General features: G+C 50.2%; 11 protein-coding genes across 11 annotated transcripts; 8 read left to right on the top strand and 3 right to left on the bottom strand.

Annotated features, from left to right (window-relative positions):
• The first annotated feature begins 12 nt into the window (after positions 1 to 12).
• On the top strand, positions 13 to 1143 carry TrAtP1_001478 (uncharacterized protein). The gene has a single exon (XM_014086031.2). The coding sequence runs from the start codon at positions 47 to 49 to the stop codon at positions 776 to 778; it is 732 nt and encodes a 243-aa protein (XP_013941506.2). The 5' UTR covers positions 13 to 46; the 3' UTR covers positions 779 to 1143.
• Positions 1144 to 1318: 175 nt separating this feature from the next.
• On the top strand, positions 1319 to 1663 carry TrAtP1_001479 (uncharacterized protein; the record flags this gene model as incomplete). The annotated part of the gene is made up of 1 exon (XM_066111008.1): positions 1319 to 1663. One exon carries the CDS (start codon positions 1319 to 1321, stop codon positions 1661 to 1663), a length of 345 nt encoding a protein of 114 aa, XP_065967081.1.
• Positions 1664 to 1771: 108 nt separating this feature from the next.
• On the top strand, positions 1772 to 2126 carry TrAtP1_001480 (uncharacterized protein; the record flags this gene model as incomplete). The annotated part of the gene is made up of 2 exons (XM_066111009.1): positions 1772 to 1897; positions 1977 to 2126. 2 exons carry the CDS (start codon positions 1772 to 1774, stop codon positions 2124 to 2126), a joined length of 276 nt encoding a protein of 91 aa, XP_065967082.1.
• A 157-nt stretch (positions 2127 to 2283) lies between these two features.
• Positions 2284 to 5151, top strand: TrAtP1_001481 (uncharacterized protein; the record flags this gene model as incomplete). The annotated part of the gene is made up of 4 exons (XM_014086030.2): positions 2284 to 2418; positions 2528 to 2618; positions 2723 to 4006; positions 4112 to 5151. The coding sequence occupies 4 exons, from the start codon at positions 2284 to 2286 to the stop codon at positions 5149 to 5151; spliced, it is 2550 nt and encodes an 849-aa protein (XP_013941505.2).
• A 1026-nt stretch (positions 5152 to 6177) lies between these two features.
• TrAtP1_001482 (uncharacterized protein) lies at positions 6178 to 7308 on the top strand. Its single transcript, XM_066111010.1, has 4 exons — positions 6178 to 6486; positions 6580 to 6645; positions 6705 to 6877; positions 6941 to 7308. Exons 1-4 carry the CDS (start codon positions 6334 to 6336, stop codon positions 7260 to 7262), a joined length of 714 nt encoding a protein of 237 aa, XP_065967083.1. The 5' UTR covers positions 6178 to 6333; the 3' UTR covers positions 7263 to 7308.
• Positions 7309 to 7817: 509 nt separating this feature from the next.
• Positions 7818 to 10736, top strand: TrAtP1_001483 (uncharacterized protein; the record flags this gene model as incomplete). The annotated part of the gene is made up of 1 exon (XM_014086029.2): positions 7818 to 10736. One exon carries the CDS (start codon positions 7818 to 7820, stop codon positions 10734 to 10736), a length of 2919 nt encoding a protein of 972 aa, XP_013941504.1.
• A 296-nt stretch (positions 10737 to 11032) lies between these two features.
• TrAtP1_001484 (uncharacterized protein) lies at positions 11033 to 12049 on the bottom strand (the record flags this gene model as incomplete). Its single annotated transcript, XM_014086028.2, has 1 exon — positions 11033 to 12049. One exon carries the CDS (start codon positions 12047 to 12049, stop codon positions 11033 to 11035), a length of 1017 nt encoding a protein of 338 aa, XP_013941503.2.
• Positions 12050 to 14696: 2647 nt separating this feature from the next.
• On the bottom strand, positions 14697 to 15726 carry TrAtP1_001485 (uncharacterized protein; the record flags this gene model as incomplete). The annotated part of the gene is made up of 4 exons (XM_014086027.2): positions 14697 to 14932; positions 15014 to 15289; positions 15460 to 15574; positions 15709 to 15726. The coding sequence occupies 4 exons, from the start codon at positions 15724 to 15726 to the stop codon at positions 14697 to 14699; spliced, it is 645 nt and encodes a 214-aa protein (XP_013941502.1).
• A 971-nt stretch (positions 15727 to 16697) lies between these two features.
• On the top strand, positions 16698 to 17249 carry TrAtP1_001486 (uncharacterized protein; the record flags this gene model as incomplete). Its single annotated transcript, XM_066111011.1, has 1 exon — positions 16698 to 17249. The coding sequence occupies one exon, from the start codon at positions 16698 to 16700 to the stop codon at positions 16998 to 17000; it is 303 nt and encodes a 100-aa protein (XP_065967084.1). The 3' UTR covers positions 17001 to 17249.
• A 5828-nt stretch (positions 17250 to 23077) lies between these two features.
• On the bottom strand, positions 23078 to 25341 carry TrAtP1_001487 (uncharacterized protein). The gene is made up of 8 exons (XM_014086024.2): positions 24798 to 25341; positions 24694 to 24702; positions 24566 to 24610; positions 24390 to 24484; positions 24305 to 24322; positions 23946 to 24238; positions 23627 to 23846; positions 23078 to 23537 (listed from the first exon to the last, which is right to left on the bottom strand). Exons 1-8 carry the CDS (start codon positions 24975 to 24977, stop codon positions 23420 to 23422), a joined length of 978 nt encoding a protein of 325 aa, XP_013941499.2. The 5' UTR covers positions 24978 to 25341; the 3' UTR covers positions 23078 to 23419.
• Positions 25342 to 26221, top strand: TrAtP1_001488 (uncharacterized protein). Its single transcript, XM_014086023.2, has 4 exons — positions 25342 to 25534; positions 25606 to 25708; positions 25817 to 25950; positions 26034 to 26221. The coding sequence occupies exons 1-4, from the start codon at positions 25532 to 25534 to the stop codon at positions 26217 to 26219; spliced, it is 426 nt and encodes a 141-aa protein (XP_013941498.1). The 5' UTR covers positions 25342 to 25531; the 3' UTR covers positions 26220 to 26221.
• The last annotated feature ends 53 nt before the right edge of the window (positions 26222 to 26274 follow it).

A 26274-nucleotide genomic window follows, 5' to 3' on the forward strand; every position in this document is an offset into this window, starting at 1 on the left:
CTTAGCTGATGCGTGACTGATACGTACATTCTTGAAGGCCTCCCGCATGAGGCTACTAGTAATATGCTCACAGAATTCGGTTTTATTGCTACTCTTGCAATATACGTCCATTACCAATTTTCTTGCATCTGATTTCAGCACCATGGGAGGCTCCAGCACGCTGCAAAGCTTGGCCCCAAAGAACATCTACATCATCGGCGCTCAGTGCACCGGCAAAACTTCCCTCGTCAAGGCCTTGGAAAATGCTTTCCGGGAATCACTCGGCACGACGCCTCCTGCTATTGTGAAAGAGGTTGCGCGTTCAGTGCTGAAAACTCATGGATTCACAGCCAAAGACATCACATCGGATCCTGGCCGGTGCCTGCAGTTGCAGACGCTGATACTGGAAGCCCAATTCAGTACCGAGCGAGAGGCTCTGGCCAAGAATGGCTGGATCATATCGGATCGGTCTGGAATGGATCCCATCATATACGCGTCTCGTCATATCGGAAGCGAAGCCGTGGAACTCATGGTTTCATCTGATTACTGGAAAGAGCTGAGAGATCGAATGTCACATTCTCTCGTATTTGTATGCGAAACAGTGGAGGCTTGGCTTGTAAGTGATGGAGTCAGGCTTATGCCGAGAGACCTGCAGGATTGGAGCGAGTACGACGAGGAGTTCTGTCGTATGCTGGACAGCGCGGGAATTCATTATCAGATGATTCCACGGTCGATGCAGAATCTCGAGGATAGAGTCGCCCATGTATGGTCAGAGTGGAAGAAGGCGTATGCTCCGTGAAGCAGTATAACTTTAAATGTTGTGGCGTGCTAGGTGCTAGCATTAGTGGCGCCAAGCACTGAAGCCACTGGGTCAAGAACATCAACGTCCACTGTGCTTTCAGCTACTGCTATTTTTCTCTTTTAGACACCTAGATCTAGTTCTGATACACTATTCAGATTCTGAAGGTAACGATGGTGATGGAGAACAAAATACCAGTGATACTATACACATCATAGCTACTACTTGTGTACATCGTCATACATGCCCTATTGACCTACTACTAGTACTAAGTACTAAGACACACAGGACGCTAGTATAATATTCTCAAACTGCTAATAGGCTGCTGCGCTGCTACGCTGCTGCAAAGGCACAATTGTGATGGCTATTTTGGTAGTTTTCTGTCATACAAATAATAATGAAAAATGCCTTTAGACTTTCAGACAATCACAAAGCAATGTTGCTTCCCTTGTTCATTGAACAGTTTTGTAGCCAGGATGTGATACCGGGTATTGCCAGGTACAAAGCTTCTCATACTGATGCGGCAGGCAAACCGGGTACATGGCTCGTAAAGCTGGGAACCCGGAAACGGAAAAACCCGCAGGCAGCCCGCAAAAGAACTGCCCCGCCAAGTCCAGCTTGGAAAGCCCCCATGCCACTTCGCCAGAGAGCAAGGCCGACTCCATGATTTTGCTCGGAGCAGCCATCCAGATCCAAACGCACCGAGACCGACGCCCGCGACTCTTGTCAGCCCCCGCCAGCCTGCACTCGGCGCCTCTCTCGTTTCCCTTCTTTACTTGCTTTCCCCCTCGTCGCTGCGCCCTGTGCGTGGAGAGCCGCCCACGGCACGATCTGGCTGATTCTCCCAGCAGCTGGTCCCTCGCCACGTCTACGGCTAGCCGATGAGCGCTGGTTTCTCGACCGCCCAAGCTCGCGCTCAAATAGCTCTGCCAGCACCGACTTCTCTCTGAGCTTCCAGGCTTCTCTCTTTGCGCTCTGTCGCAACAGCCCGAGATGGCTACAAATGGCACGGCGGGCTTTGCGCCATCAGATGTTTTGGGGGCCGTCATGACGATGCGAAGCGGGGAACAGGAAGCAAAGAAGAAGGCGCACGAGTACTTGGAGCAGTTCCAGAAGTCGGTACGTCGCAATCCGCTGCCGACACCTCGCGTTTCTTATTCACTCGACCTCAGTTTGCTAATCATCATGGCGTTTTTAGAAGGACTCTTGGGGGACCGTAATTGGAATCCTCCAATCCAAGGCTGAGCCCGAGGCCACCCTTTTTGCCGCCATCACGTTGCGCGGAAAGGTTGTTCAAATTCTTCTTCCTTTTGCCGCTCTTGGCTATTCTCGGTCCTCGGACTGCTAACGATACCAGATTACCTACGATCTCATCACCCAGGTTCCCCCCCGGCGAGCTACCTGCCCTTCGAAACCAGATTTTGCTCCTCTTGAAGCACTACGCCGCCGGCCCCAAGCCCATTCGAGTTCAACTATGCGTGTGCTTGGCGATTTTGGCGATCCAGATGAAGGACTGGAACGATGTGCTCTCCTCGGTCGTCCAGTCGCTCAGCGACAGCCCCCAGAGCCACGCTTGTATTCTCGACTTTTTGCGAGTCCTTCCCGAGGAGGTGACTGAAGGTCGAAAAATTACCTTGTCTGTATGTGGATTGCGCTACTCTAATACGACGCGGCACCTGGCCCCCGATGGTTTCGTCTCGGCCGGTCGGTAATCACCCTCGAGGAACAAGTCTAATTGCTTGGAAATAGGAAGAAGATCTTGCAGCGCGGACGCAAGCACTGCTGGCAGATAACGCGGATCAAGTTGTACAGCTCCTAATCAACTATTCACAGTCTTCGCGTAAGTCTTGTACCAATTCTTTTATCTGACAATCTTCTTCTTCCAGGTGTCTGCATTTCTGCTCTGCAAGAGAATGAGGAAAACTAACAAATGTTCCTTTCCAGCTGCCGCGTCTCGAAACCCACTCCTTATGGAGTGCATCACGTCGTGGCTTCGAGAGGTTCCCGTTGGCATCATCGCCAGCTCGCCTCTCCTAGAAGCCATTTTCCAGGGTGTTACATCTGATGAATGCAGCCAAGAAGCCGCAGAGTGCCTGTGCACGATGCTCAGAGAGACGGCTGATGTTGACGAATCCCAAGCTGTCATCCAAACTCTGTTCCCGCGAATCATCAGCCTCACGCCGCGCATCGCCACCCTGGTTGCTGAAGAGGATACTGAATCGCTCAAGTCTCTAACCAAAGTTCTAGCAACTGCGGCGGAAAGCTGGGTAGTTGCCATCGCACGACAGCCAACCCAGTTCCGCCCCATTGTCGATGCGGTTCTCGAATGTGCCGCTCGGGATAAGGACCGCGATGTTATCGAGCATACTTTCAACTTTTGGTATGAGCTCAAGCAATATCTGGTGCTGGAACGATATATCCAGGGCAGGTTGGAGCTTGTGGATGTCTTCTCTAAACTTGTGGATATTCTACTTGCGCATCTACGATTCCCGACGCCCGAGTCCGGAAGCGAAACCGACTTGTTTGACGGGGACCGCGAGCAAGAGGAGAAATTCCGCGAGTTTCGACACCAGATGGGCGACACGCTCAAGGACTGTTGCGAAGTCATGGGCGTGACCGAGTGCCTTACAAAGGTGCTTCATGCCATTCAGCTATGGACTCAAAATTATGCTAGCCAGGCAACAGAGGCGTCAGTCCCACACTGGCAGGAGCTTGAGGCCCCCTTATTCGCGATGCGCGCCCTTGGCCGCATGGTAGACAAGGAGGAAGATATTGTGCTTCCTCAGCTGATGCCGCTCTTGGTCCAGATGCCCAGCCACGAGAAGCTTCGATTTGCGACCATCATGGTGCTGGGGCGCTACACTGAGTGGACTGCGGCGCATCCCGAGTACTTGGAGCCTCAATTCAACTACATCGTGAACTCATTCCAGTCCGACTCCCGAGAAATCACTCGGGCTGCAGCGCTGTCACTCAAATTCTTTTGTACTGACTGCAAGCACCTTCTCAGCGGCCAAATACTGCAGCTCCAGACGTTTTATGACCAAGTCTTGGATAAACTTCCTGATCTCAGTAAGGAAGAGGTCACCGAGGGCGTTTCGAATGTTCTGGCTGTTCAGCCTGTTTCGGAGACGTATCACCTGCTCAAGACGTATTGTGATCCGCTAGTTCAAAGGCTGATGGCGAAGGCAAACCATGCAACCACGGATGAGGGCAAACTAGCAGTAGCGGGTATGATTTTTCCCTTGTTCCTCTCTCTCTCTCTTCCCTTTTCTCTTTCTACCTAATCGACTATATCTTTTTCTTTTCTTTTCTTTTTGCTGACTTGAAAAACAGACCACCTGCAGCTTATTACCATCTTTGTGCAAAATGTGATGCCTCTGGTTAACCCTGGAGAAGAGAACCCTGCGGTCAAGTACTGGCAAGAAGTCTTCCCCATCTTGTCTACTGTACTAGACAACTTCCTCACATTTTCACCAATTTGCGAAAGAGTTTGCAGGTGCTGGAGAAACATGGTCATTTCCTACCGGACTGCCATTACACCCATGCTTGCGGACATGGCAAATAAACTGGCTGGCGGTTTCAATGTCTCGAGGGAAGGCTGCTTCCTTTGGGTCACATCTGCCATTCTGCGGGAGTTCTCCGAGGCGCGAGAGCATGTGGATCCGAGCATAGCCGAAAACATCTACACATTCTTCGAAGCGCAAACGACGACATTCCTGAGGGTCATGACCGAACTGCAGCCCAAGGAGCTGCCAGACGTGATTGATGATTTCTTTAGGCTCCTCATCGATGCGCTGCTATACTATCCCCAGAAGCTCATTCCATCTCCACTCCTGGTCCCTATTTTCGAGGCCTCCATCTACGCCTTGACTCTGGAACAGCGAGATCCTCTGTCTTCGACTCTCCACTTCCTGAGAGATTTGCTGTCATACGGTGGCGACAATCCGGCCAGTAGTGAGGGGCTGCCAGAGTCGGCTGCGGCGAGCATCAGAACGATTGTTAAGAACCTCCTCAGCAGCCACGGAGAAAATCTGGTGAAGCAAGTCATGGCGGGCATGATGATTACTTTCCCGCGAGACTGCTTTGCGGATGGCAGCGGCGTTCTGCTCAGTCTCTTTGAACTTTTGCCTGTGCAGACGACCGAATGGGTTTCACGTACGATTCAGCTATTACCTCAGGGCACTGTGTCTCCAGAGGAAGCCAACAGACTGATGATCAAGATCAAGGAGCGACTGGGGTCGGATGAAGCAGGAGGCATTCGACATGTGAGAGTGCTGCTGCAAGACTTTACGAATACATATCGGCGCCGTAACGTTGCGCCTCGGGACGGCCTCGGGCAGCTCGAAGCAACCAGGTTCCAATTCGCCGGATGAAGTATGTAAGAGGTTAAACGAGCATGACAGAAAAAGAAAGATTAAAGAAGGACTAAACCACAAATAACTATGGCGAGAACTTTGATGAGGCAACGCAGTGTAATAACAAGCGTGGGCATCAGCATGATCCTTGTGAGCCCGGCGCGGATTACAAGGGTAAAGGGGCGGCGGATGTGGATGTGTATGTCTCTACAGGAGACACGAAGATAATAGAAGGTCGGGGTTGTAAGAGAATCTGAAGATGGCATTTAGGCGCAGAATCAAGGAGAGAATCAAGCAAAGATTCAAGGAGGAGAGAGAATATCATTGAGTTGGGGGGAGCGAAAATTTTAACGTCATGTCATGTTGATGAAGGGACATCTGGAGCCGAGGGACCATTGGGAGGAAAGGAATTCGGGACTGTTCTATGGGGAGGCAGATTATGCAAATATCCAAATGTTTTACAGTAGATAGAGACAACACATATTTAACAAGGAAGATGTAGACGGAACTGGGAAGAATAATATCAGATTTCATCTGAAGGATGCTGATAGGGAGTTGCGCTTTTCGGCAATATATGTAGATTAGGGCCAGTTGAGGTGAGAGGGTGAAGCAGTGGGTTATTGTCAACTATAAGCTGCGCTTCTCATTGTGTAAAAGACAGGGGGGGTTGAAAGAGAAAATGCACAAATGTAATTGCAATTCATGCACATATGCACATCTGTCTTTTTGTTATATCACAACCTTCAAGTTGTTTTAACTAGGCGAAAGCTTAGTTTAACGACATGGAGAAGCCGTTGCCGCGTTGCATGCTGTGTTGGTGCATGAGTCAGAGCATGTCAAAAGTAACATAGGTTTGTTAGGACAGCAGAGGGCGCGCCCTAGACTCTGTTTGAAGTACAAGTTGACTGAGGGGCATTATTGGTGCCAGTTCCTTTGGGAGTTCTAAACTGAGTTGGGAAATCCTTTCACTTGGGCGAATGGTCCACCTCATGGAGGACTTAAATTTAGAGCCGAAATCCGGTTTGATGCGAGGTAGACAAATATCCTTGATTGCCAACAACGTAATTTTCATTTCTTGACTGGCTCTCTGCTTGTAAATAAAAGTCGTACTTTTGCCAACTTAATTGTTCAAGAAGAAAGAAGACACATAACGAGGTCATTTTAAAAACAAGGATCCAAGTCAAACGCCCAAAGTTTACAATGTCGCCTCCGGAAACAATACCGTCGTCAAAATACAACAACGTCGAGCTCGTTCCCTGGGATCCCGACAGCGACGCCCATGCGCAGCGCTTATACGAGCAGCGCGTGGCGTGTACGTGGGACCAGGACCTGATTGACGAGTGGAAGGTCAAGGTGCGAGAGGGGAACAAGTTTTTTTATTGGATTGTGAGATTGAATTTTGAACGAGGCTTTGTGAGAATCTCGACTAATGATGAGATGTTGTAGAAACTCAGCGATGATCTTGCGGGAAAGGATGAGTTGTTAGCAAAGCACATTGCAAAATACCCGACAGTATGGTTGAGAGGAATTCTTGTCTGAAGATGAAATTGTTTGAACTCATCATGTAACAGGAAAAAGAAGCCATCGTCGATACAGCAACTACCCTCGCCAACTCACCCAGAACGCCAACTCTCACAACTTTCATCCCAATCGGCCACATCGCCCTCGATCTCTATCCAGACCGAAACACGAAATTCTCTCTTCCCCAATCCACGGTATGGATTAAATCACTCTACATCTCACGGTAATTTCTTTCCTCCTTTACACCCCAAGTCAGTCATCAAAAAGTCTCATCTCCCCTCTTCAGAACCATGCAATCCGGCGGCTTCGGCCGCTCAGCAATGTACCAAATCGAGCATCTGGCCACCTGCCCGCCCCTCAACGCCACAACCATGGCCCTCGACACCTCGACAAAGGAGTACCAGACAAGGCCGGAATATCTGGCCTATCACTCTGCCCTGAGCGGGCGCAAGATCGAGGCCAAGGATTTCCGATCCAACGAGGAGTGGTATGTGCGGCAGGGGTACCAGGCGATTGCGAGGAATGAGCGTGGCTATACGTGGGTTGATCCGAAGACGGGCGTCGAGGAGGTGATTCCGTGCGTGTTTTTGAAAAAGGACATTGTTTGAGCTGCGAATAACTGTTCAAAGAATCTTTTTTTTTTTTTTTTTTTTTGTATAGAATGGATGAATGGCGCGATTCGGGGGGTTGCGTTGAAAGAGCATTGTTCAACCATCTCTTTGTTAGATGTTGTAGTGACTTTCGTTGTTTTACTGCTCAACTCACATCTATTTATAATCTTGGCTCTGCGTAAAATGTCTTTGACTTCATCATTTCCCCTGGTTTAGTGTTTTTTTCTGTCTCTCTTGTGTCAAACACGTTCACATACGTGAAAAGAATTCAGTTGCATAGTGACATTCTTTGAGATTGCGCTCACAAGGGGTTTTTCATAAGATTCATAAGGTATTATTATGAAAACGGCCCAAGTGTCGTCTTAATATAAACAAAAGATGTCTCTTTGTACATGCTGCGTATTCCAGAATGGCTTATAAAGTCAACTTGTGCCATAATTATGAAGAGATGATTCAAGTCATTTGTGCACATCTGCGCTTGCATTAGAGGTTGGAGACCCCATCTGTATCAATACGCTTTTAGTGTAAAGCATAGTGAAATAGTGTACAATCATGGCCAGCATTGCAGACAGAATCAAGGATAGGATCCTGCGAAAAACCAATACCGGACGCATAACTCGCAGTCGACCCGTTCAGAAGCAGCAACCGTTGGCACAAATATTACAAAACGCACGTAATCGGCAGAATCCAAAGAAAAAAGGCACAGTCGGTGACGATGAAGACGATGAAGACGAAGACCGCAGTGGAGACGACAACCACAAAGACGGCAGCCAGCCCTCCTCAAAGAAGCCCATAGCATTGAGAAGATGCGAGTTCTGTTACCGTGATCCCATAGGCAGACAAATGTGCAAGCAAAGATACTGCGATTACACAAAAGGGTGGAAAGGAAATTTTATCGAATGCTCCAACTGCGCTGACCATCGTTCACAGAATCCGGGTTCCAAGCACAGATGCAAGCCTCCTCTGATAAACAATGTCTGGCGCAAGTACGGCGTTGCCGATCCCGTGGACTACCGGCCACCGACCTGCGACCAATGCCTCAACTCCAAGATGGCCAATCAGTGCAACGTCGATTCAACTCTTGGCTATGGCTGTACAATCAGCAAGGCCTGCAGAGACGGCAAGTGTACGGTGAATGGCCAGGAGATGGAGGCCCGGCCCAATACTCGAGTTGACGCTGCTCGATGGATTCGCGCAGAGTGCCATGCTTGCCAAAACAAGACGAAGAAGGGCACCGTTACCGCGGGATGCAGTTGGCTCAGAGATCGCTCTACTCGGGACCAGGCCTGTTCGTACTGCCAGACCAATAATCTGACGTGTCTCAGCGGTGGCCGAGTTGTTGCCAATCCACAGAGACTGACTCTACCAAGGACGTGGGCCGTCAAGCTCCAAGTCTTTGACAAGGGCTTTGTCGAATGTAGGAGAATCAACCCGGAACGCCGCTACTGCAAGAGATGCTGGGAAGATGATCACGACCACTGCCGGGCTGACGCCGGTTCGTACTCTTATAGCTGCAATCGCTGCACTCAACTGGGCGTTGACTGTATTGACGCCGGGGATGACACGTCGTATCCTCTCTTTGATCTGGCCAGGGTTGGTATTGGAGGCTTCATGCCCTTTGTGGAATGCAACTGCTGCAGAGAAGCAGGACGAAACTGTGACCTCCAGCGGCCGTGCGATTCATGCATCAAGCACGGCGACGAGTGCGATGATTGGGTAGGAGACACAGCCAAGTATTGCATCAAGGGGCGGTTGGATCCTCCTCCGGGGCCTCTTTACTATCTCGCCCTGGGATACGGTTCTGGCGGAGTTGATGACCCCAAAGACGGATCAGCCATTGAGCACTGGGTAGGTCCAGCCACAAGTATCTACGGCATCCCCGAGAACCAGAACAGAAATTTCATTGCCACGATGGGTGTCCAGCTGCGGTCCATGCTGAGCCCGCCGGGAGCGCCGCCTCATGGAGATGCAACTCAGGGGGGGCTCGTAAGTGGCCGAGCAAGTGGAATTACTCGAGAGCAGATTGCGGCGTGGATAAAGGAACGCTGGCCTCAGGCTGTTCCGATGAACCAGCTTGGACACTATCGAGAGCGGGTAGAGGCTGTGCGGCAGAAGATGCAGGATATCCGGGACGGCAAGATTGTGTCGGCGCTCTTTTCTGATTTCCCGGGTCATGGCGGTGGTGACAAAGATGATGACGATGACACCAACAATCCCGGTGTCCAAACAAGACCTAACGATGATGCTGATCCTAACCGTGGTGTAGATGCCCATGGCAATAGCGGCCATGTCACGACTTCGAGTCCGGCTGCTCTCATTTTCGACACCAGCGCGCCAGACTGGCTCTCAGAGTACATCAACTCGGACATGATTGACGATGGAGTCGCTTCGCCTCCATTTGAGTGTCCCACGTTGCCCGGACAGAGCCAGTTTGGCTTTGACGCTGCAGCTCCTTCCAGCCAGGTGCCGGCAAATCTGCAATTCAGCCCGTTTGAAGTTTCCCATCTAGATCCCGACCTGGTACTAATAGATATAGATCAAGATTTGGATACATTGATGCAGATTGACTCGTTACCACTGGAAGCGTCATCAGCACTAGAAGATGCAGAGTATATCGACCATAATCCGCTTAGCATCGATCAAGAAGAAGCCATGTTTATACAGCGACCGCAGCCAACCTTGCCCACTCCGTACAGTTTCGTCCTGGGCTGTCCAAAGCCGCAGGATTCGCCCTTCTGCAACGTCCTCGGCCTCGTCCCAGAGGTCGTCACGCCTATTGCGCCAGGCGGCGACGAGACGTGTTCCGAAATCAGAGACAACGTCCACTGCAACAACCCCGTTGCTCTGGATTCAACCTGTCAATGTCTGCTGCATGAAGACAACGCGGCACACGTCTGCAATGCCTGCTGCAAGTCGAGTGCGAAACAGCTCAACGACAATCTGGTCACCAACCGGGAACTGCATGCATTTCGCGCATATCTCTGCGCCGACTGCACCGCCCAGGTGAGCAACAGCATCGGCCAAGTCTTGCGGCGCAGAATCGTCGGCGCCGTCAACATCTGGGGCGACTGCAGCGACAGCTACTACACGCAGACGGAGCTCGAGCTCGAGACGCCCCTGGGCAGGGTCAACTTCAAGGGCGCGGCCTTGCCCGTGACGGGATGCGCCTGCGCGACGAAGCTGCTTGCCCAGCGGCTTTGTTGGAAACATCGCAGTCGCTTTGGCGGCCTGATCGTGGCCCAAGCTGTGAAGATGCGGGAGTGGTGTTTACAGAGGTTTGGCCGCAACGTCTGTCCGGGCTGCCTGGTGGATAAGCCGCCCCATGAGGCGAACTCGCCGAAAAATACGATACAGACAATGTTTGAACAAGGCCCCAAGGCGTGGGTGTGCCTTGCCTGTGGTGATTGGGTTGTGAATCAGAAGCAGATGGGGCTTGTGCCGGGCTGGGAGCAATGGCACATGGGCACATGACGTTGAAGATGGAGAATGAGAAGGAGGGAGATGAGATTGGCGTTGGAATACTATCGGGAGCATGGGCACGTGCATTATAGCAGTCATATTCAGTTGGTTAGCGATGAAGATACCTAGCATTAGAGACGAGTACCAGTTTAGACAGTGAATTCACTTGATGAGATTATCAAAAACAATTCTTGCATTAATATCTCATAACCTGACTTGCAAACTACATTTAGCCTATACTAAACCCCAAAAATTCATTGACTTGTTAAATCTATTGATCTGATAAATAGTAGGGATATCTTGTTGAATCAGTTATACGGTGTCCGGCTGGAAATATAGGCGTCGGTAGGAAGATAGAGAAGAGTCCGGAACATCTCCACAAGGATCACCAGCCGGGCGACAACATACAGCAAAAGGCCAGTGTAATACAGAAACTTTCCACAACAGCCAAGAGCTTTCCCAACGCGACCATCAGCATCTTCCTTGCGAGCCTTCTTCGCAGCCTTCTGCAGGAATACCGCAACCAGCGCGATGAAGACGCATCCGACAGAGTAGACAGTCAAGCATCTCCACAGCATCCTATCGGCATGAGTTGGGAATTCGAAATGCCACGCTCCAATGTGTATGCTTCCGAACAAGACCATGCCTGCCAGCAGCGCCCAGAGGGTTCCATCATCAAATCCTTCGCCTTTTCGAACAGTGTCGATTCTCAGTGGTGCGCCATCCACCGATTTGGGTTTTCTGGAGGAAAACAGGGGCATGGTGCTCCATGTCCTGAGAATGTCTGAATTGGCGCTCTGATTTACGTCGTTGCTTGGCGTCCATTCACGTACTCCAATGCTCGTCGGTCCAGGGCTCTTTGATTCAATGCTGCTGCTTGTATCGCTCTCTGCTTTTACATGGATTCCCTCATCTCTCGCCAAGGTAAGAACCACCTGTATGTCATCATACGTATATGGTTGTGCCGGAATAACGGTCGTGGTTACACCAATGCTCTTTGGCTTTTCCCAGTAAAGCAGATAGATGACAATCGCGCAGAGAGTAAAGGCCAGCACGGTGAGCTCAAGGGGGCATATGGACAATCTCCAAACGGTTCGAACCAGGATCCGTGCCGTAGACCAGATAATCTGGGTGACTGAGATTGCCTTAATAAGTGAATCACTTTTGGCCCTGTCTTTAAGCCCCCTCTTGGACATGTTTGGCAGCTTTTCGATGTATCCCAGTTTTCGCAGTATTAAAATGTCTCTCCCGGACAGATGGTGCATGTTGTATTCACCCCTGGCCCAACGCGCATATTCCTTCTTCTCAACGACAAAACCTCCCATGTTTGCGTAATAGGTGTGAATCCACGACCAGCTAATCTCATCTTTTACTGCCTGATCTACCAATGATTTGTGATCCAGATGGGCCGCAAGTTCGATCATTGTAAGCCACAGCAATTATGATTTCAGGCGCAAATATCGTGAGCACCATTCGCCCCGTGCTTTTCAAGAGGCTTCTCAAGCGCCAGTTCCAGCTTGTGTCTGAATGAGAGCATAGATCTGGATTGGCATCCTGGTTTTCTGGCTGTGACTTGGGTTCGCGCCGGTATCCATGATATTGCCTTGGAACATTGGGATGATGAATGGTCCAAGTACATGCAAAGATTGCAAATACAGATTTCAACAGTATATCGAGTGTACCGCGGGAATTAGGATCCCTCACGTAATTCACTTTCTTGGTAGGGGCTGAGCAATCGGGTTCAAATGTCGTGTATGCTTGAGCAGCTGCTATGAAGAAGAAGTAAGAGAGCTGAATCGAAGTCTTTGAAAGGCCCATTGTGAATGGTGTTCCTTGAGAGCCAAGAACTGGATTAATTCTTTGCTGAAGGTTGCAGAGCAAATCCAGCTTCAAGTCTGCACACATCTGGCCTTATATACCTCGTTCCGTCCTCTCAAGACCAATACCCCCAATCTGTGGCAGCCAAGCATAATCCAGCCAAGCATTATTATTACTGTGGTTTCTTTTCCTCCTACCATTTTGGCAATTACAAATACACTTCGCGCCTTGAACCAGGATATGCCAGCAACTGATTCATAGGAGAAGTGAGAAATACGAGAGCCGCGCTCTCAGCTCTCTCAGCTTCTCACCCAAGAGGCTGTCATGTCGTAGATATACAAGGACGTGCATAAAAAAAAAATATAAACACTTGAACGTATGCGTGACCACCTAGTTTTAAACACGGCCAATAACATGCCGTGACTTACACAACGAGGCTGAGGCTGAGATTGTCATCGCTGGTTAAGCACAGCTGGATGCAGGGGGGGAGACTCAGGTACACCCAATAACCGATTTTTAGGAGGATTCAAAGTGCTTATTATCTATAATGCCAAGACTCCATTGGAGCCTGATTGGATCCCAATGGCCGATGAAGCTGAATGTTGATATTGACACACTGACGCTAGTGTCCCAGTCCGACGGAACGGGATTCTCGTGATATAGTGTGATGTTTGCTATTCGGAAATAGATAGAGTAGACAAGGAATTTCTTCTTTAGCAGCCCAAAAAGTGTAGCAAAGGCATATATATATGGACAAGTTACAAGAGCGCGACCCGATGAATAAAGTGTTGGTTACTGACAATCCAGCCACGGCATACATACCTCGGTCCCTACGCATGATATAGCGAAATGGAAGATAACAAGGACACACCACAAAGTACCTCCTAGTTAAAGCCTTGAGCTATCGCTAGGATGCTGAATAAGTTTATGAATGCATCATGTGTCAACTCTTCTTGTCGTCCCTAGCTATTTTCCCTGCCCAAATGCATGAACAAGATTGAAAATCCGGGGTAAAATGCTCGAACCAATACAAAGCCGCTGACAAAATGCAACATATCGGTATATATATGTATACTTGACACCCCGTACTCTTTGCCCGGATTGCTTGTTTGTATCTCTCTGGCGCCACCACTTGAAGCCAAGCACAGTCACTTTCTCGGATTAGCGGCACACTCAACCTGCGACAAGGTAAAAGTTTGCTTTTTATTTTAGTGGTAGTATTTGTCTGTTCGAGGGAGAGAAAAGAGGGGTAGTGACAAAAGGGAAAGGAGAAAAAAAGAAAGGGCAAACGAAGCTAACAAGAAGCTAAGATAAGGAGAAGGAAAAAGGAAAGAAAAGAAAAAGAAAAGAAAAAAGATTAAACACCAGAATAGAGCAACATCAAAGTGAGCCATGGGAATAGCCCAAAAGGGGGCATCCCAGTAAAATTGAAAAGCTGTCCTAGATACAAAAGGACGGTAGAATTTTGAAGCGAATCCTCATTACCATGCAAGTTAACAATCAGTAAGTAGAAAAAAAAATGAAATTACACGTGTGAAATAATGGGATATAAGAGAAGAACGTATGACCCATACTTTCAGAGTCAGAAAAAACCATCCTCGCAAGCCCACCCAGGAGGATATTAATTTAATGGTTCAGGCCTCCTGTTTGGCCTTTGGCTACACGCTCGCATGCTGTAGCGCCTCATCCTCTTCCATTCGCTTCCCCCTCGATTCAAAATTTACCCTCCCGAGACTCTTTTCTTTTTCCTTCCGGTAGTGCGACGAACAGCCCGTTTCGCCAACACGCTGCAGAATCACACGCAGGCACGCGCTCCTGACAAAGGCTCCAGGCTGTGTTTGGAATCTGACACATTTGCCCCGCTGGTAGATCTCTCGACAAGCGCAACGGAGAGAACAAGACATGAAAATATAAAAAGAAGAGAAAAGAAAAAAGGGAAAATCCGAATGCGTGTCCCAAGTCAGAACCCGACTCCCCGCCCGATGCATTGAGAGGTATCGTGCTTCGTCGATCGTTCAGGGCTGTCCGTCGCGCGTTGTGCCATGGAGCGTCCAAAATCCTCTCGTTTTCACCATGAAATGTCGCCTCTAGCATCATAAAACAACAAGACAATGCAAGCCATCCTTTCCCCGCTTTGCAAAAGCAGAGGCCTTTTTACATAATGACGCACTTGCAGCAGCCACCCTCCTGCTCCTCGCCTTCAATGTCCATGGGCTTGGGAGGGTTTGCGCTAGAGCTGTTGCCGCCGCCGGTTGAGTAACCCTGCATCTCGCGGTTGTATCTTCGGATCTCGCGAACAATGTCGTAGAAGGCCTTGTCAACATTGATTCTGGATTTGGCAGATGTCTCGATGAATTTGCAGTTGAATGATTTCGCCAGCGCCTCTCCCTCTGTTAAGAAAAAAAAAATGTTAGATAAGCAAGAAATAGGAAGCGCTGCTTAACCATGACGGAGGATGACGATTTGCTTACCTTGTCTGGTGACCTCTCGCTCGCCCTCCAAATCGCACTTGTTTCCAACAACGACCATGGGGAAGTAGTCCTTGTCCTTGACTCTCAGGATTTGCTGCTGGAAAGTGGTGATTTCCTCGAAGCTCTGTCGTGATGTGATTGAGTAGACCAGCAAGAAACCCTCTCCTGTGCGCATGTATTGCTCTCGCATGGCACTGTACTCCTCTTGGCCGGCAGTATCCAGAACGTCGAGCAGGGCGACCTCATCATCAATGACGCATTGCTTTCGGTATGAATCTATTGGAACCACGACCAGATTAGCCAAAGCTCGTGGTTTGTGAAGCAGGGGAGAAGAAGCCGGAGGAACAATCAGGCAAAGCGGCCAATAGAAGCCACCGTCCACAGATTGCAAGGCCCTGGAAAGGGGGAGAGAAATGGAATCTGGGTGCTGGAGAGAAGTGACGAACCTTCAATTGTGGGATCATACTCGTCGACGAAGTGGCTCTGGATCAATTGGATGGTCAAGCAAGATTTACCGACACCACCGCCGCCGACAACTACCAGCTTGTACTCTCGCAGGAACTAGTTTGCAGCGCAGCTAATGTCAGTTATACAGAACAGGCTAAAGCAAGGATTGGCAGCAAAAAAAAAAAAAAAGAGGGAGAGCACAGGATAAATCTCGCGCTCAAAGTGATTTCTCGATTGGGCATACACACCTTGGTTGCTGAAGCCATTGTGAACAGCTCTGAATGATGATGCTAGCGGGTAAGAGAAGGCTGATTCCGCAGCTTTATGCTTTTTTCCTTTTGGCTTCAGGAGTTGTACCTCTGCCAATAAAAAAGGGAAATGAATATCCGACTCTTGTAGAGAAAGTAGAGAAGGCAGCGGTTAGGAGCTTCACAGTCGGTTGTGGTAGAAGAAGTAAAAAATTAAACAGGAGCTGGCCAGAAGACAATGCACGGAGCAGGAAATGCAAAGGAAGAGCCGCAGAGGGCGATTGAGAGGAATGAATGAGGACGATGGAGGATGGAAGATGGAAGAGGGGTGGAAATACGGGAAAAAGCAAAGGGTGAAGGAGAGGTCCAGGATTGGAGGAGGAACGCGGATGCAGCCAAAGGTGAGCGAGAGATTGGCTGGGGCCTGTGGCCTGTGGGCGGACAGCAACTGGAGCGCCAGGCCAGGGCCCCCAGCACCCCTAGCCGGCCCCAGCCTGGAAGGCCTAGCAGGCCTAGCCAGCCTAGCTCTGGTCCCTAGCAGTGCCTAAAAGAAGTTGAGCCGACCAGGTCGCAGTTGAAGGGGGGTGGGTGGAGGCTTGGCCAGCGGTGTGGAGAAGAGGGACGCAGGGCCAATGGCAGCCGCCAGTTTTCGGGGCAATTTGGGGGTGGTGGTCAGTGATTCAACAGGAAGGGTCCTTTTCTGGGCGGCTTGGGGCCTTTTGGGGCTAGGCAGGGCCCTGAGAGCACCAACCGCCGCTGTACAATATTGATTGGTACTAGCACCAAGCGAGGAGAGTTCGATTTGCGCTTTGGATGTGGCTTGCCGGATCCCCTGATGGACAGGACGAGGACGGTCCCTGGCGTCTGCCATTTGCCAGCGGCAAACTGACAGCACACAGAGCCATCGATATAGGGGAGGCAGCTGATCAATTGTGCGGTGAGCAGCGTCTCTCTATCAGAGACGCAAGACAGCCGCTTTGGCGCCAAAGATGGAGACACGCACGGGTGTCTGTGCTATTCGGCAGCTGTGGATGGACAGGAGGCCGGAGAGTGGCGTCTTGCCGCAGGGAGATCAACTGCAGCGGCTGGGGTTCAATTCTGTGAGCACTGAGCATGCGCTACCACAAGTAATGGCGCAGGTGCAGGTGCAGGTGCAGGTGCAGGTACAGGTACATCCGAGCTTTGTGCCCAACCCGCGAGCCGACGACGCTGGACAGAAGCGAACAGGCAGAGAGATGATGAATGAGTCGAGGCTAGCAGTAGCCAAGTGCAGTAGGGACCTGTACCAGTAGACAGAAATAAGGAGAAGCCGGACCCGATGGCGATTTGGGTACTTGTCTGGGTCTTTTTGTTTGTTCCAAGCTGGTGTGGACAAGCATGGGCGTGCGTTTCTACACCAAAGCTTGAGCCTGCGCATGTACCAGTACGCGCACGTGTGAGCTGCAGAGACGAATGTTTGTCCAACAGGAATTGTTTGCAGGCGGCTTCAGCATTGGATCTAGATTGAGGCCTATTCATCACATGAAGAATTTTTCATACCGTGAGTGTGAAGCGGACGACCTATCCTGTCCACGCAGTTGGTTTGTCGCCTTGCTTCCCCCATTTAAATCACCTTGACCCTTTCCAAGACGAAATCCCTTCTTGTCCCCCTTGTCAGATGGGAAAAAAAACCGACGCCTAGGACCCTTTTCCGAGCGGGCTTGTCTTGGCTGGTCTTGTCCAACCGCGGTCCATGGAGCGGAACGTTACCTACTAACTTGTACGAGTAGTACATACCTAGCTACCAGTCCCTGATATGATATTGATGGTGGCAGCATCTGTTTGTACAATGACAGCCCGTGACTGATCTTTTGCCTCTTTCTCGCTGCTCTGCCATCACATCACATCACCGTGACGGAAATAGATCAGCTCAGCTAGTGCTTGTGCCCGTACTCCATACCTGCGCGTCTGCCGCTGCAACTAGCCCCCCTAGAGCGTGCATGTCGTAGGTACGGAGTGCGTCTTCTCCATACATGTATATGTAGTTGGGCCAGTGGGCATCGCAGGATTGGATGCAAGGGCACGCGCCATATTGCATGCAAGTAAAAAAAATTTGAAAGATGGGAGACAACCTTATCGAAGCACTGGAGCAATGGCTCAACTGTTAGCATTGAGGCCGTATACAGGTACAGTTACAAGTACTGGCACAGGCACAGATACGCGCCCAAGGTGGAGGCAAGGTGCTATCTGTGCCTCTTAGCGTAACCCCCTTCTTTGTGTCTTTCAGTCAACCATTCTGGCTCAAGTTCTCGATTTTGATAGTTTTGCTCCATCGCGTCTCTGTTTCTCAATGCTTCTTCTTCACGGCCCTATTTGCTCGCACGTTTCCTCAATCATGATAGACACTGGTCCTTCAGCCTTCTCATGGCCCGCCCAACTTACACGCCGTCTCCATCAGAGACCCGTCGCTAGGAAAGCGGCCCTCGTGCCTCGGTCTGCGAATCGGTCCAAGTTCGTGGGGGGGGGAAGCGGCCTCGACTCCATTCTGCGTTTGTCATTCGAGCAATCGATATTAGCTCCTCGCTTCCCAGTGTCATATCGCGGCGTGCTCGTAATAGCTTACATCTTCGCCTCTTTCTATTGCCTTTTTTTATTCTTAATCATACCGAAAGTGCGGCATTAGGATCCTACAAGATTCAATTTCATCTATCCTGGTTGAAGCATTATACCAGACCCCAGGCAGAGATGCTACAGTACCGCGCGGCCACTCGAATAGAGGCATCAACGAGCTTCAGCTATAAATCTTCCGGACAACAGCTAATCTGGGGATTTAATATCCATCAAACACGACGCTAGACCCATCCCTCGGCCATCTTCCCACCACACTACATCGGCGGAGAAGAAAAGGACCCTCCAACTCCACGAATACACCAACAAGAAGCATTCCGTATCTCAGATTTAGGCGCCGTCTTGGAACGCACACAGTTCTTAATGCCACCTCAGCCAACTTATTTCCGTCAGTGGCAGCCCAAACAGGTAGGTCAGGCCGTGACGTTAAAGCCGAAGCGCATGACAGGTAGTATTCGCATTGCCAGTAGTAGTAGTACTACTAACCTCGAAGCTACAGTACATCGCCTAATTGGCGTCATTCAGCATTGAATTGAAGATTGGCCAAGCTCTCGCTCGCTAGAGACACAGAGGCGGTAGGAGAGGCGAGCAGAGATAGGCAAAGGAGTAGGTAATGTCCAATTTCACGTGGCTTCTCGTCACCGTAGCATCGCTACAGCTGTCACTTGCACGAATACTGCTAGTACTCGGCGAAGGCTCGTACTGCCAGCACAACGTCGTGTCGCTTCGTCTACCATCGCGTCGCTTCTCGCTACCCGGCCCCTGGATTTGGCTCAGTCGGTTGGGTCCGGCAATTCAGAAAGCCCTTGTGCTCTGTGTCGCTACGGGCAATACCAGAGGACAGCTACACGAGTGATACTACTCTTCTACCCGCATGAGGTAGCACCGCCGCCATCACTGCTGAGGTAGGCAGGTATGACGGTATTACTGCCACTTCTACGGCATACTTGTAACTCTGCGTGCGTATAACGATCGACCATGTCCAGAAACAGGACCCCAAAGGACAGACGGCCCGTCTCTTGTCGCGGCAACTCGAGCCGAGTCTTTCAGTCTCACGACGTATAGTCGTATACCTGTGTACAGTACGTGTATTGGCCAGGGGGGGGCGACTACTATACCTAAAATCATTAGTTTTCCATTATGCCTGCTGAAAAGAAGAAAAGAAAAGAAAAAAGCGGCCACCCTTGTCATGGCAATGATAACCTGTCCATGATATGATAAGTCAGGATGGTCTTTGCTTCTCAATGGCGCCATAACAGAATAGGACTGCTGCTGCTGTGGAGCACTAATACCGCTGATGGATTGAAATTTCTCCAAAGGTCAATGCGTTATTCCGCTGCCCCTGACACACATTGCAGTTGGCTACCATTACAGAATGGCACAAGTCTGTCTTCATTAGCACGACAAATGCAGCGGGGGCCATCACCTCAACCACCCCTGTGCCAATCAAACTGTTCTCCGGCTTGCTCTACCCGTGTGGGATCATGATCGTTCTGGACATTGTACATTCACCGAATTTGCGAAAGCCGCCTGGTGCAATCCGGCACCGTCTTGTCTCCTCCGTGCTCCAGCAGATGAGTTTGGCCATTATCATCAAGAGCCTTGGGCATCTTTGGGGGCCTCGCGTCTGAATCCTGTTCAGAAGATGCCGTCTCAATACCCGGCTCTACTATTACCGCCGACTAGGCAAACACCGTACATACAGTAGGGAGTCATGAATCCATCCTCCAACGACAGTCAATGGCATCATCATGCAGCCTCGCGCCGGCTCTTACAGACTGCTGCAGCAACGATTCGGCCATGCTGAGCCTATGAAATGACGCGGGCTATCGGGGGTATTCTTAGCAACGAGCAGTATTGCTACTGCAACTACATACTAGGGTAGTAGCACGATTCGTAGTCCTGGGCGCAGCTTAATCAAGCTCATGCAGGTGTTGGGACGGCGGCAAGGCGACCTGCAGGTCGTGCTGAGGGCCACCCGATTTCATACATATTGCAGCCGCTGCCTGGCCTCGCCTCGACGGGGGCTTTGTCGAGGCGTCAAGCAGCCTGGCGACACCATCATGGCCAGTGCTACTCCGTACCGCTGACCGTGGCCCCCATCGAAGCATTGCGGGAGGGACTCGGTGCTCTGTGTGTGGACACGACGTCGCCGTTGGGGCCGAGAAGCACGCACTCGTATTACAATCCAGTCCAGTCCGTCATGACTGATGGCCCATCACCACCATCACAGCAGCTAGCTGTACTACTTACCGGAAGTCCTCACGGCCGCTACACATGATTGGGTCTCTCTGGTGCGGATTGACGCGCGCACGCGCTCACTGCTGGCGAGTCAGGCCTCGTCGCTGGCGGGTTTCGCTTTCTGCAACACCACCGGCCACGCCCTCGTTGTCTCGGGTCCAGTCTTTTGGCCGTCGAATCGAGAGACAAGTCGTAGCGCTGCGGCGGCCTTTTCGGACCGGTGCCGATTCCCTGGACCTTCTTTTCTGCTAGCTCTACTAGCGAACGATCGTTGTCGCAGGTGGATCGCGACTTTTCCCTGAAGATGGCCAAGTATAATGCCGATGTTTTTTTCTGATACGACCGGGCCCCTGGGCGCCATGGAGGCGTGGACGTCATCAGCAATTTGCACAGACCCGGTATCTGGGGTAGCAATTTTTCCTCTCTCTCTCTCTCTTATATTGTTGCCGTTGATGTCGGGCGAGACAACTCTGCATACCTTGGTTTTTTTCCCTTTCACTCTTTTTCTCTGCTACTCTATTCTAATTCATCGCCATGGACACCACGATGAGTACTGATATGGACGATTTACACGATACTACCATTTGCACAGATTACTCCATGTATAGAGTCTCATACGAAATCTACCGTCCGTGCTCCTTTTGATATTGGCATGGATCCCATTTTCGGCGAATCGCTCCCATGGTCAAGGGCAGACATAAAGCCTCGCCGTACTCTTCACACTCGTCGTGTCGTTTTCGCCTCATTTCAGCCCGCCCGTTCGCATCAATAAGACCAAGCAACGGGGCCTCTTTCTAGAATAAAGCAAAGCCCCAAGTGAAATGAAGCTCAAGCCCAAGAGCTCCATCTCGTGCCACTCTATCGGCCTTCTAGAATGATACTCTCCACATTCATCAACGCCAGCAAGGACTCCACTCCACCCGCCCACAATAAACGAAGAGGGAAAAAAACACTACTGTATATGTATACTAGTATACTGTAAGAGAGCCCGCGGTCTCGTCCCCACCAAACTCTCTTTCATTTCCCGGTCCAATTCCCCCCTTTTGAGGCTTGGCAAAATGCTACAAGTACGTCTATCGCACTATAAACCATGGCGGCTTGTTGCCAATCTTTGCGACTCAAGACGTCACTATCAGCTTGTATTACGGGAGCACGAGTAATGTTACGCTGATTGGGAGAAGGAAGCTGAGATTGTCATTCGTAAAGTTGATGGCGTGTTGTTGAGCTTTGATGCACCCGAATCTCTGTCCTTGTCGGCCAGCCGTTTTAATAGTGCTGCCTAGCCCGACTATCAATCCGCAAGAATATCGATGATTAAAAATCTATCAGAATAATACAGGTATTATTCAAGTTGTTTGACTCGTTGCAGTCTGACGATGACGTTGTATTGTGTTACATTTCCATTACTGGTGATGATGCTGCTGTCCTGAGGCGGCTCTTCCAATCCACCAATAAAGGCAGAACAAGGCCATTGGAAGAAGGAAGACCAGGAACAGGAACAGCGCCGGCAGCAACACCAACTCAGCCGTGGACTTGATCAACAAAAGACCTCAAAAAAACTGGCATCGGCAAGCTACGGGGCTTTGATGCCAGCATCCATGTAAATATCAGTACTAGCATGTTAACGACATATACATGCTCGCCCGTGTTGCTTCAATCCTCCCGTCCCCCCCTCGTCGAATTTTTTTTTTTCCCCTTTCCACTTTGGCTCGATCCCGTATTATCTAGCCCCCCAAAGGAGACTGTCAGATTCTAATCTAGGCAGCTGCCATTTCTACTGGAAAGCTGACGAGATGCTACTCTGGGCTTCATAAAGGGCCTGCTTACACTAGTCGTTTCCTAGCAGGTTCATGGGCGTTTGTGGTTACCAGTTCAAGGTCGAGCCAAGTGGGGGGGAATGAAATGATCAGCGGTGTTGGGGCTCTCTTGGAGCTGAAGCTTCTTTGACGGAGGATTAGAGAAAGTATAAAGAGCTAGTAGCTTGCAGGATCTCAAGGGGATTATTTGTGGCTAGTAGTAGGATGTTTCTGGAAGATTTCTTCCGGCAATTGGTCTCGTTTAATCTTTCTCTGACATGTACGGTTAATACGAAAAGGGTGTAGTAGGTGAAATGTCGAAGAGGGCGGATAGATGGTTCCCAGTTGCGGATATGTACTGCATTTGACCTTGGCCTGAAACTGAAACGTACCTAGCTACTTGTTATCTACCCCCAAGACCTCAGCTGCGATTTCCAAATACTACCACTACAGTAGTGTCAACTGTTCCAACACCCGCATAGTCTTCTGGGGCTGATGCTGATCGTGGAGAAGATAGCACGAGCTTAAAACAGCGCCAGGCCAACGAACTCTTGGTTCGAGCTACCCATCCCATCCAAAAAAAAAATCCACTAACATCACGAGGGGACTAGGCATCACCTCTCCGAATAAGCAATGTCTTGCATCCGTTTTTGCGCACAGAGCAGAGTTCTTGCTGGGGTTTCCCCCGATCTACAAGGGTTTTTTTTTTTTTTTTTTTGTTTCTTAACTCCATGAGAACAGTCCACAGTTAGGAACAAATCCTTGCTTTCCGTCACGGGACTGGGTGAGACATTGAATACGGGATGGGGATAGCTTGCTTTTTTGGCGGTATGGTCCGGGCTTGAGGGACGAGAGGCTCGCCTCCGCAAAACAAGATGATAGGGGTCAGGTATATATGGCTTTGGGAAACCAGTCTTGAACCAGTAGTTAAGAAGCGAGAAGGGGATGAAGGACGTAGAACACAACGCAGATGATTTGGTTTGTCGTTTTGTTGGAAACTGTCATTGATATGTTCAGTATCTGAGTTGATATGTAATGTCATCATACATGGAACGGCTGTGTCTTCTTTACAACTTCTTCTCTGTCTTGTCGGCAGGCTCGTCCAGCTCATCCTCTTTTGAAACTCGCTTGCCCTGAACTGCCTCTTCGGCCTCGGCCACAAGGCTTTCGAGATAGGCTTGGTCCCTACGCAGTATGCCGTTAGCCATATAAGATCCAACAAGCAGAGTGTCACTCGTAGAGGAGAAAAGGAGACGTTTTTTAGTATTAAATACCTTCCAACCAATGTAACTGTATTTCGTTTCCTGCCCCATCGCGGGTAGCTTCCTACTTTGACGCCGTGAGGCTCAACTCTAGCCGCCAACGTGGTGAGGTATTCCGCGACCGAACTCTCCGGCAGCGGCGTGGATATCATGATGCGATGGATTCCTTTGCCTTCGGGATCGACTAGTCTGGGGAGGACGTGGGGCTTCAATCCATCCAACAGTTTCTGGACTATGAAAAGTCGCAAAAAGGAAAAGCTCCTGTCAGTACTATTACTCCTAGACGAGAAAAAACGTGTAGAAAAGTCAGTCCCAATCTGTCATCACTTACAGAGCAGCGGTACTCCGGGAAGGATGTGCACATTCCGGTTGACGACCGCAACGGGAACCCAGAGGTCTTCTTGCGGGAAGACGACTTGCTCCCCGAGGTCGCGCGATTCGTCTGTTGGGAGCTCGACCATGCGGAGCCTCGCCCTGAGAGCCGGGGAGTCGACGTTCCAGTCAAAGTTCGGCTGCTTCGGATTTGGCTTTGACAGCTTCTTCATCTTCTCAAAGGTCTCTTGGTGGAGCTTGAGGGGGAGTCCAAAGGCCTTGGCAATGGATGAGTAGGTGATGTCGTCGTGTCTGCGGTAGTGAAGAGGTTATTGTGAGATTCAGGGAGAAGAGGGATGAGGTGTTCAGCGATCTTACGTTGGGCCGATGCCTCCGCTATAGAGATGGTTAGTATCTGTCTGATGAAAGTATCTCAAGAGATTTAGTTGCTTGAAGCTCTCACCTGGTAACGATAAAGTCATAGCGGTTGCTCATTCGGCTCACGGCTTCCATGATTTCACTCTCGTCGTCTTCGATGACCTCGACGCGTTTCAAGTTCTGCCGCAACGCAAAAGTGTCAGAACATTTCAGGCATCGTCTATCAAGAACGATGGCTAGTTTGCCAAGGTGAATACTCACGATTCCGAGTGAAAAACACCATTTTGCCAGATACGCCGAGTTGGTCTATCAGTTGAAACAGTTAACTCGCAAGTCCCCTTTTCTCGTCTATATATTGCCTGCAACGTTGCAGGATCCAGTATACTAACATCAACTGTCTGTTTTAAGAGGAAGCCATTAGTCTCATCTTCGAAAATGCACAGGTCATGATACATAAACGGCTCAACGCCGGAGACGTATTTTGGAGTCATACCTTTCCGCCCAGCACTTCATCGCCAATAATCAGGCATGCCGCCGTCTTAATCGTCCGGTCACCGGTCGCTGACATTTTCAAGGCGAAGACGGTTGGGCGAGCGAGAGATTGGGTGATGAAAGAGGAGGATGAGGCGATGGGTAAGCGATGTCTTGCGGCGTGAGATAGCCGCGCAAACATGGGTGAAGAAACGGTGGAGACGGGATCTTTATGCAGCAAGAAAACCAGCGCAGATGGCCTTGTTGTCCTATTTATTGCTGTTCAGAATCGTTTCAATTAGGCGCGGCGGAAGGATGAGACTGAAGAAAAAATCAAGTAAAAGATATTTCAAGATTTGTAGGGTCAGGCCCGAGCTGCTGGCGCTCGAGAGTGAATCAATGAATGACCGGCCCGTGACGGCCCTTTGCACGGGCAAGGCTGGAGTCCGCTGCGATTTGGTTTGACTATGGTGCGTTTATGTGGGGAAGAGTTCAGTTGCTGTATTCCCGCTGGACGGGCCTAGCAGAGACAGCTTAGCAGTTGAATATAGCGGGGCAGCTCTTGCAGCTCAAGCTAAAGTGGAGGGATCAAATGACGAGTTGACGCCGCTTCAAAGGCCGGCAGAGCAATCCACAACCGCAAGTCTCTCGCTATCTCGGAATCGAGGGGTCTGGCCTACGCTGCGATTGCTTCTTCAGAGCATCCTTCTTCAGCCTTGTGCCCTCTACAGTGGCAGCCTCACACAAACTATCAACATGGTACGATCCCCTCGCAGCGGCATCGTCCCCCGCCGAGATGCCCCTCCGCCACTAACTCGAGCATCCCAAAGGCTTCCGAATCCAGGCTCTACCAGATCTCCGGCGAGACCAAGTCTCATCTGCTCAAGTTCCGCTTGACGACATCTCGGGCCAGCAAACCTCAGGCAGTGATTTGTAAGTGCTGGCGGGACGGTTCAGGGCTGGGATACATGCTGTCGTTGATACGTGTATCTACATCTATACACATTGCTACTCAGATGCTAACTGCCAATCATGGGACAGATTTGATTGATAAAAACACTCACGAAATCCGCCAAGACGATGACAAGACTGTATACACCTCCCTCGACGAGATAGCCGACGACCTCCCCGACAGCACCCCTCGATTCATCTTCCTCAGCTATCCCTTGACGATGGTGAGCCGATTATTCCCTCCCTTCCTATATACTATACCTATACATAAACATATAGTCTAACATGTGGATGATTCGCCATGCAGCCCGATGGACGGCTATCCGTGCCTTACACCATGATCTACTACCTCCCCATCAACTGCAATGCCGCAACAAGGATGCTCTACGCCGGCGCAAAAGAGCTGATACGCAACACGGCCGAGGTGAACAAGGTTATCGATATAGAGTCTGCAGAGGATCTGGAAGATATTCCAAAGCAGTTGAGCGGATAGAAATAATAATAAAAGAAATAACATGTTCGCTATGCCAAAAGTTGACTAATTGCCC

This window comes from Trichoderma atroviride, chromosome 1 (assembly GCF_020647795.1).
Source record: "Trichoderma atroviride chromosome 1, complete sequence".
Classification (NCBI taxonomy): Eukaryota; Fungi; Ascomycota; class Sordariomycetes; order Hypocreales; family Hypocreaceae; genus Trichoderma; species Trichoderma atroviride.

What these genes read in the sequence shown, in the direction of transcription:
- TrAtP1_001478 (XM_014086031.2), top strand. Translation starts at nt 47, where the DNA reads ATGAGGCTACTAGTAATATGCTCACAGAATTCGGTTTTATTGCTACTC.
- TrAtP1_001482 (XM_066111010.1), top strand. Translation starts at nt 6,334, where the DNA reads ATGTCGCCTCCGGAAACAATACCGTCGTCAAAATACAACAACGTCGAG. An exon ending in TTGACGAGTGGAAGGTCAAG is followed by an intron (nt 6,487 to 6,579) that starts GTGCGAGAGGGG and finishes GAGATGTTGTAG; the next exon opens with AAACTCAGCGATGATCTTGC. An exon ending in ACATTGCAAAATACCCGACA is followed by an intron (nt 6,646 to 6,704) that starts GTATGGTTGAGA and finishes ATCATGTAACAG; the next exon opens with GAAAAAGAAGCCATCGTCGA.
- TrAtP1_001487 (XM_014086024.2), bottom strand. Translation starts at nt 24,977, where the DNA reads ATGTTTGCGCGGCTATCTCACGCCGCAAGACATCGCTTACCCATCGCC. An exon ending in GGTGTTTTTCACTCGGAATC is followed by an intron (nt 24,485 to 24,565) that starts GTGAGTATTCAC and finishes GCGTTGCGGCAG; the next exon opens with AACTTGAAACGCGTCGAGGT. An exon ending in ACAGTTACATTGGTTGGAAG is followed by an intron (nt 23,538 to 23,626) that starts GTATTTAATACT and finishes CATACTGCGTAG; the next exon opens with GGACCAAGCCTATCTCGAAA.
- TrAtP1_001488 (XM_014086023.2), top strand. An exon ending in CAAACCTCAGGCAGTGATTT is followed by an intron (nt 25,709 to 25,816) that starts GTAAGTGCTGGC and finishes ATCATGGGACAG; the next exon opens with ATTTGATTGATAAAAACACT. An exon ending in TCAGCTATCCCTTGACGATG is followed by an intron (nt 25,951 to 26,033) that starts GTGAGCCGATTA and finishes TTCGCCATGCAG; the next exon opens with CCCGATGGACGGCTATCCGT.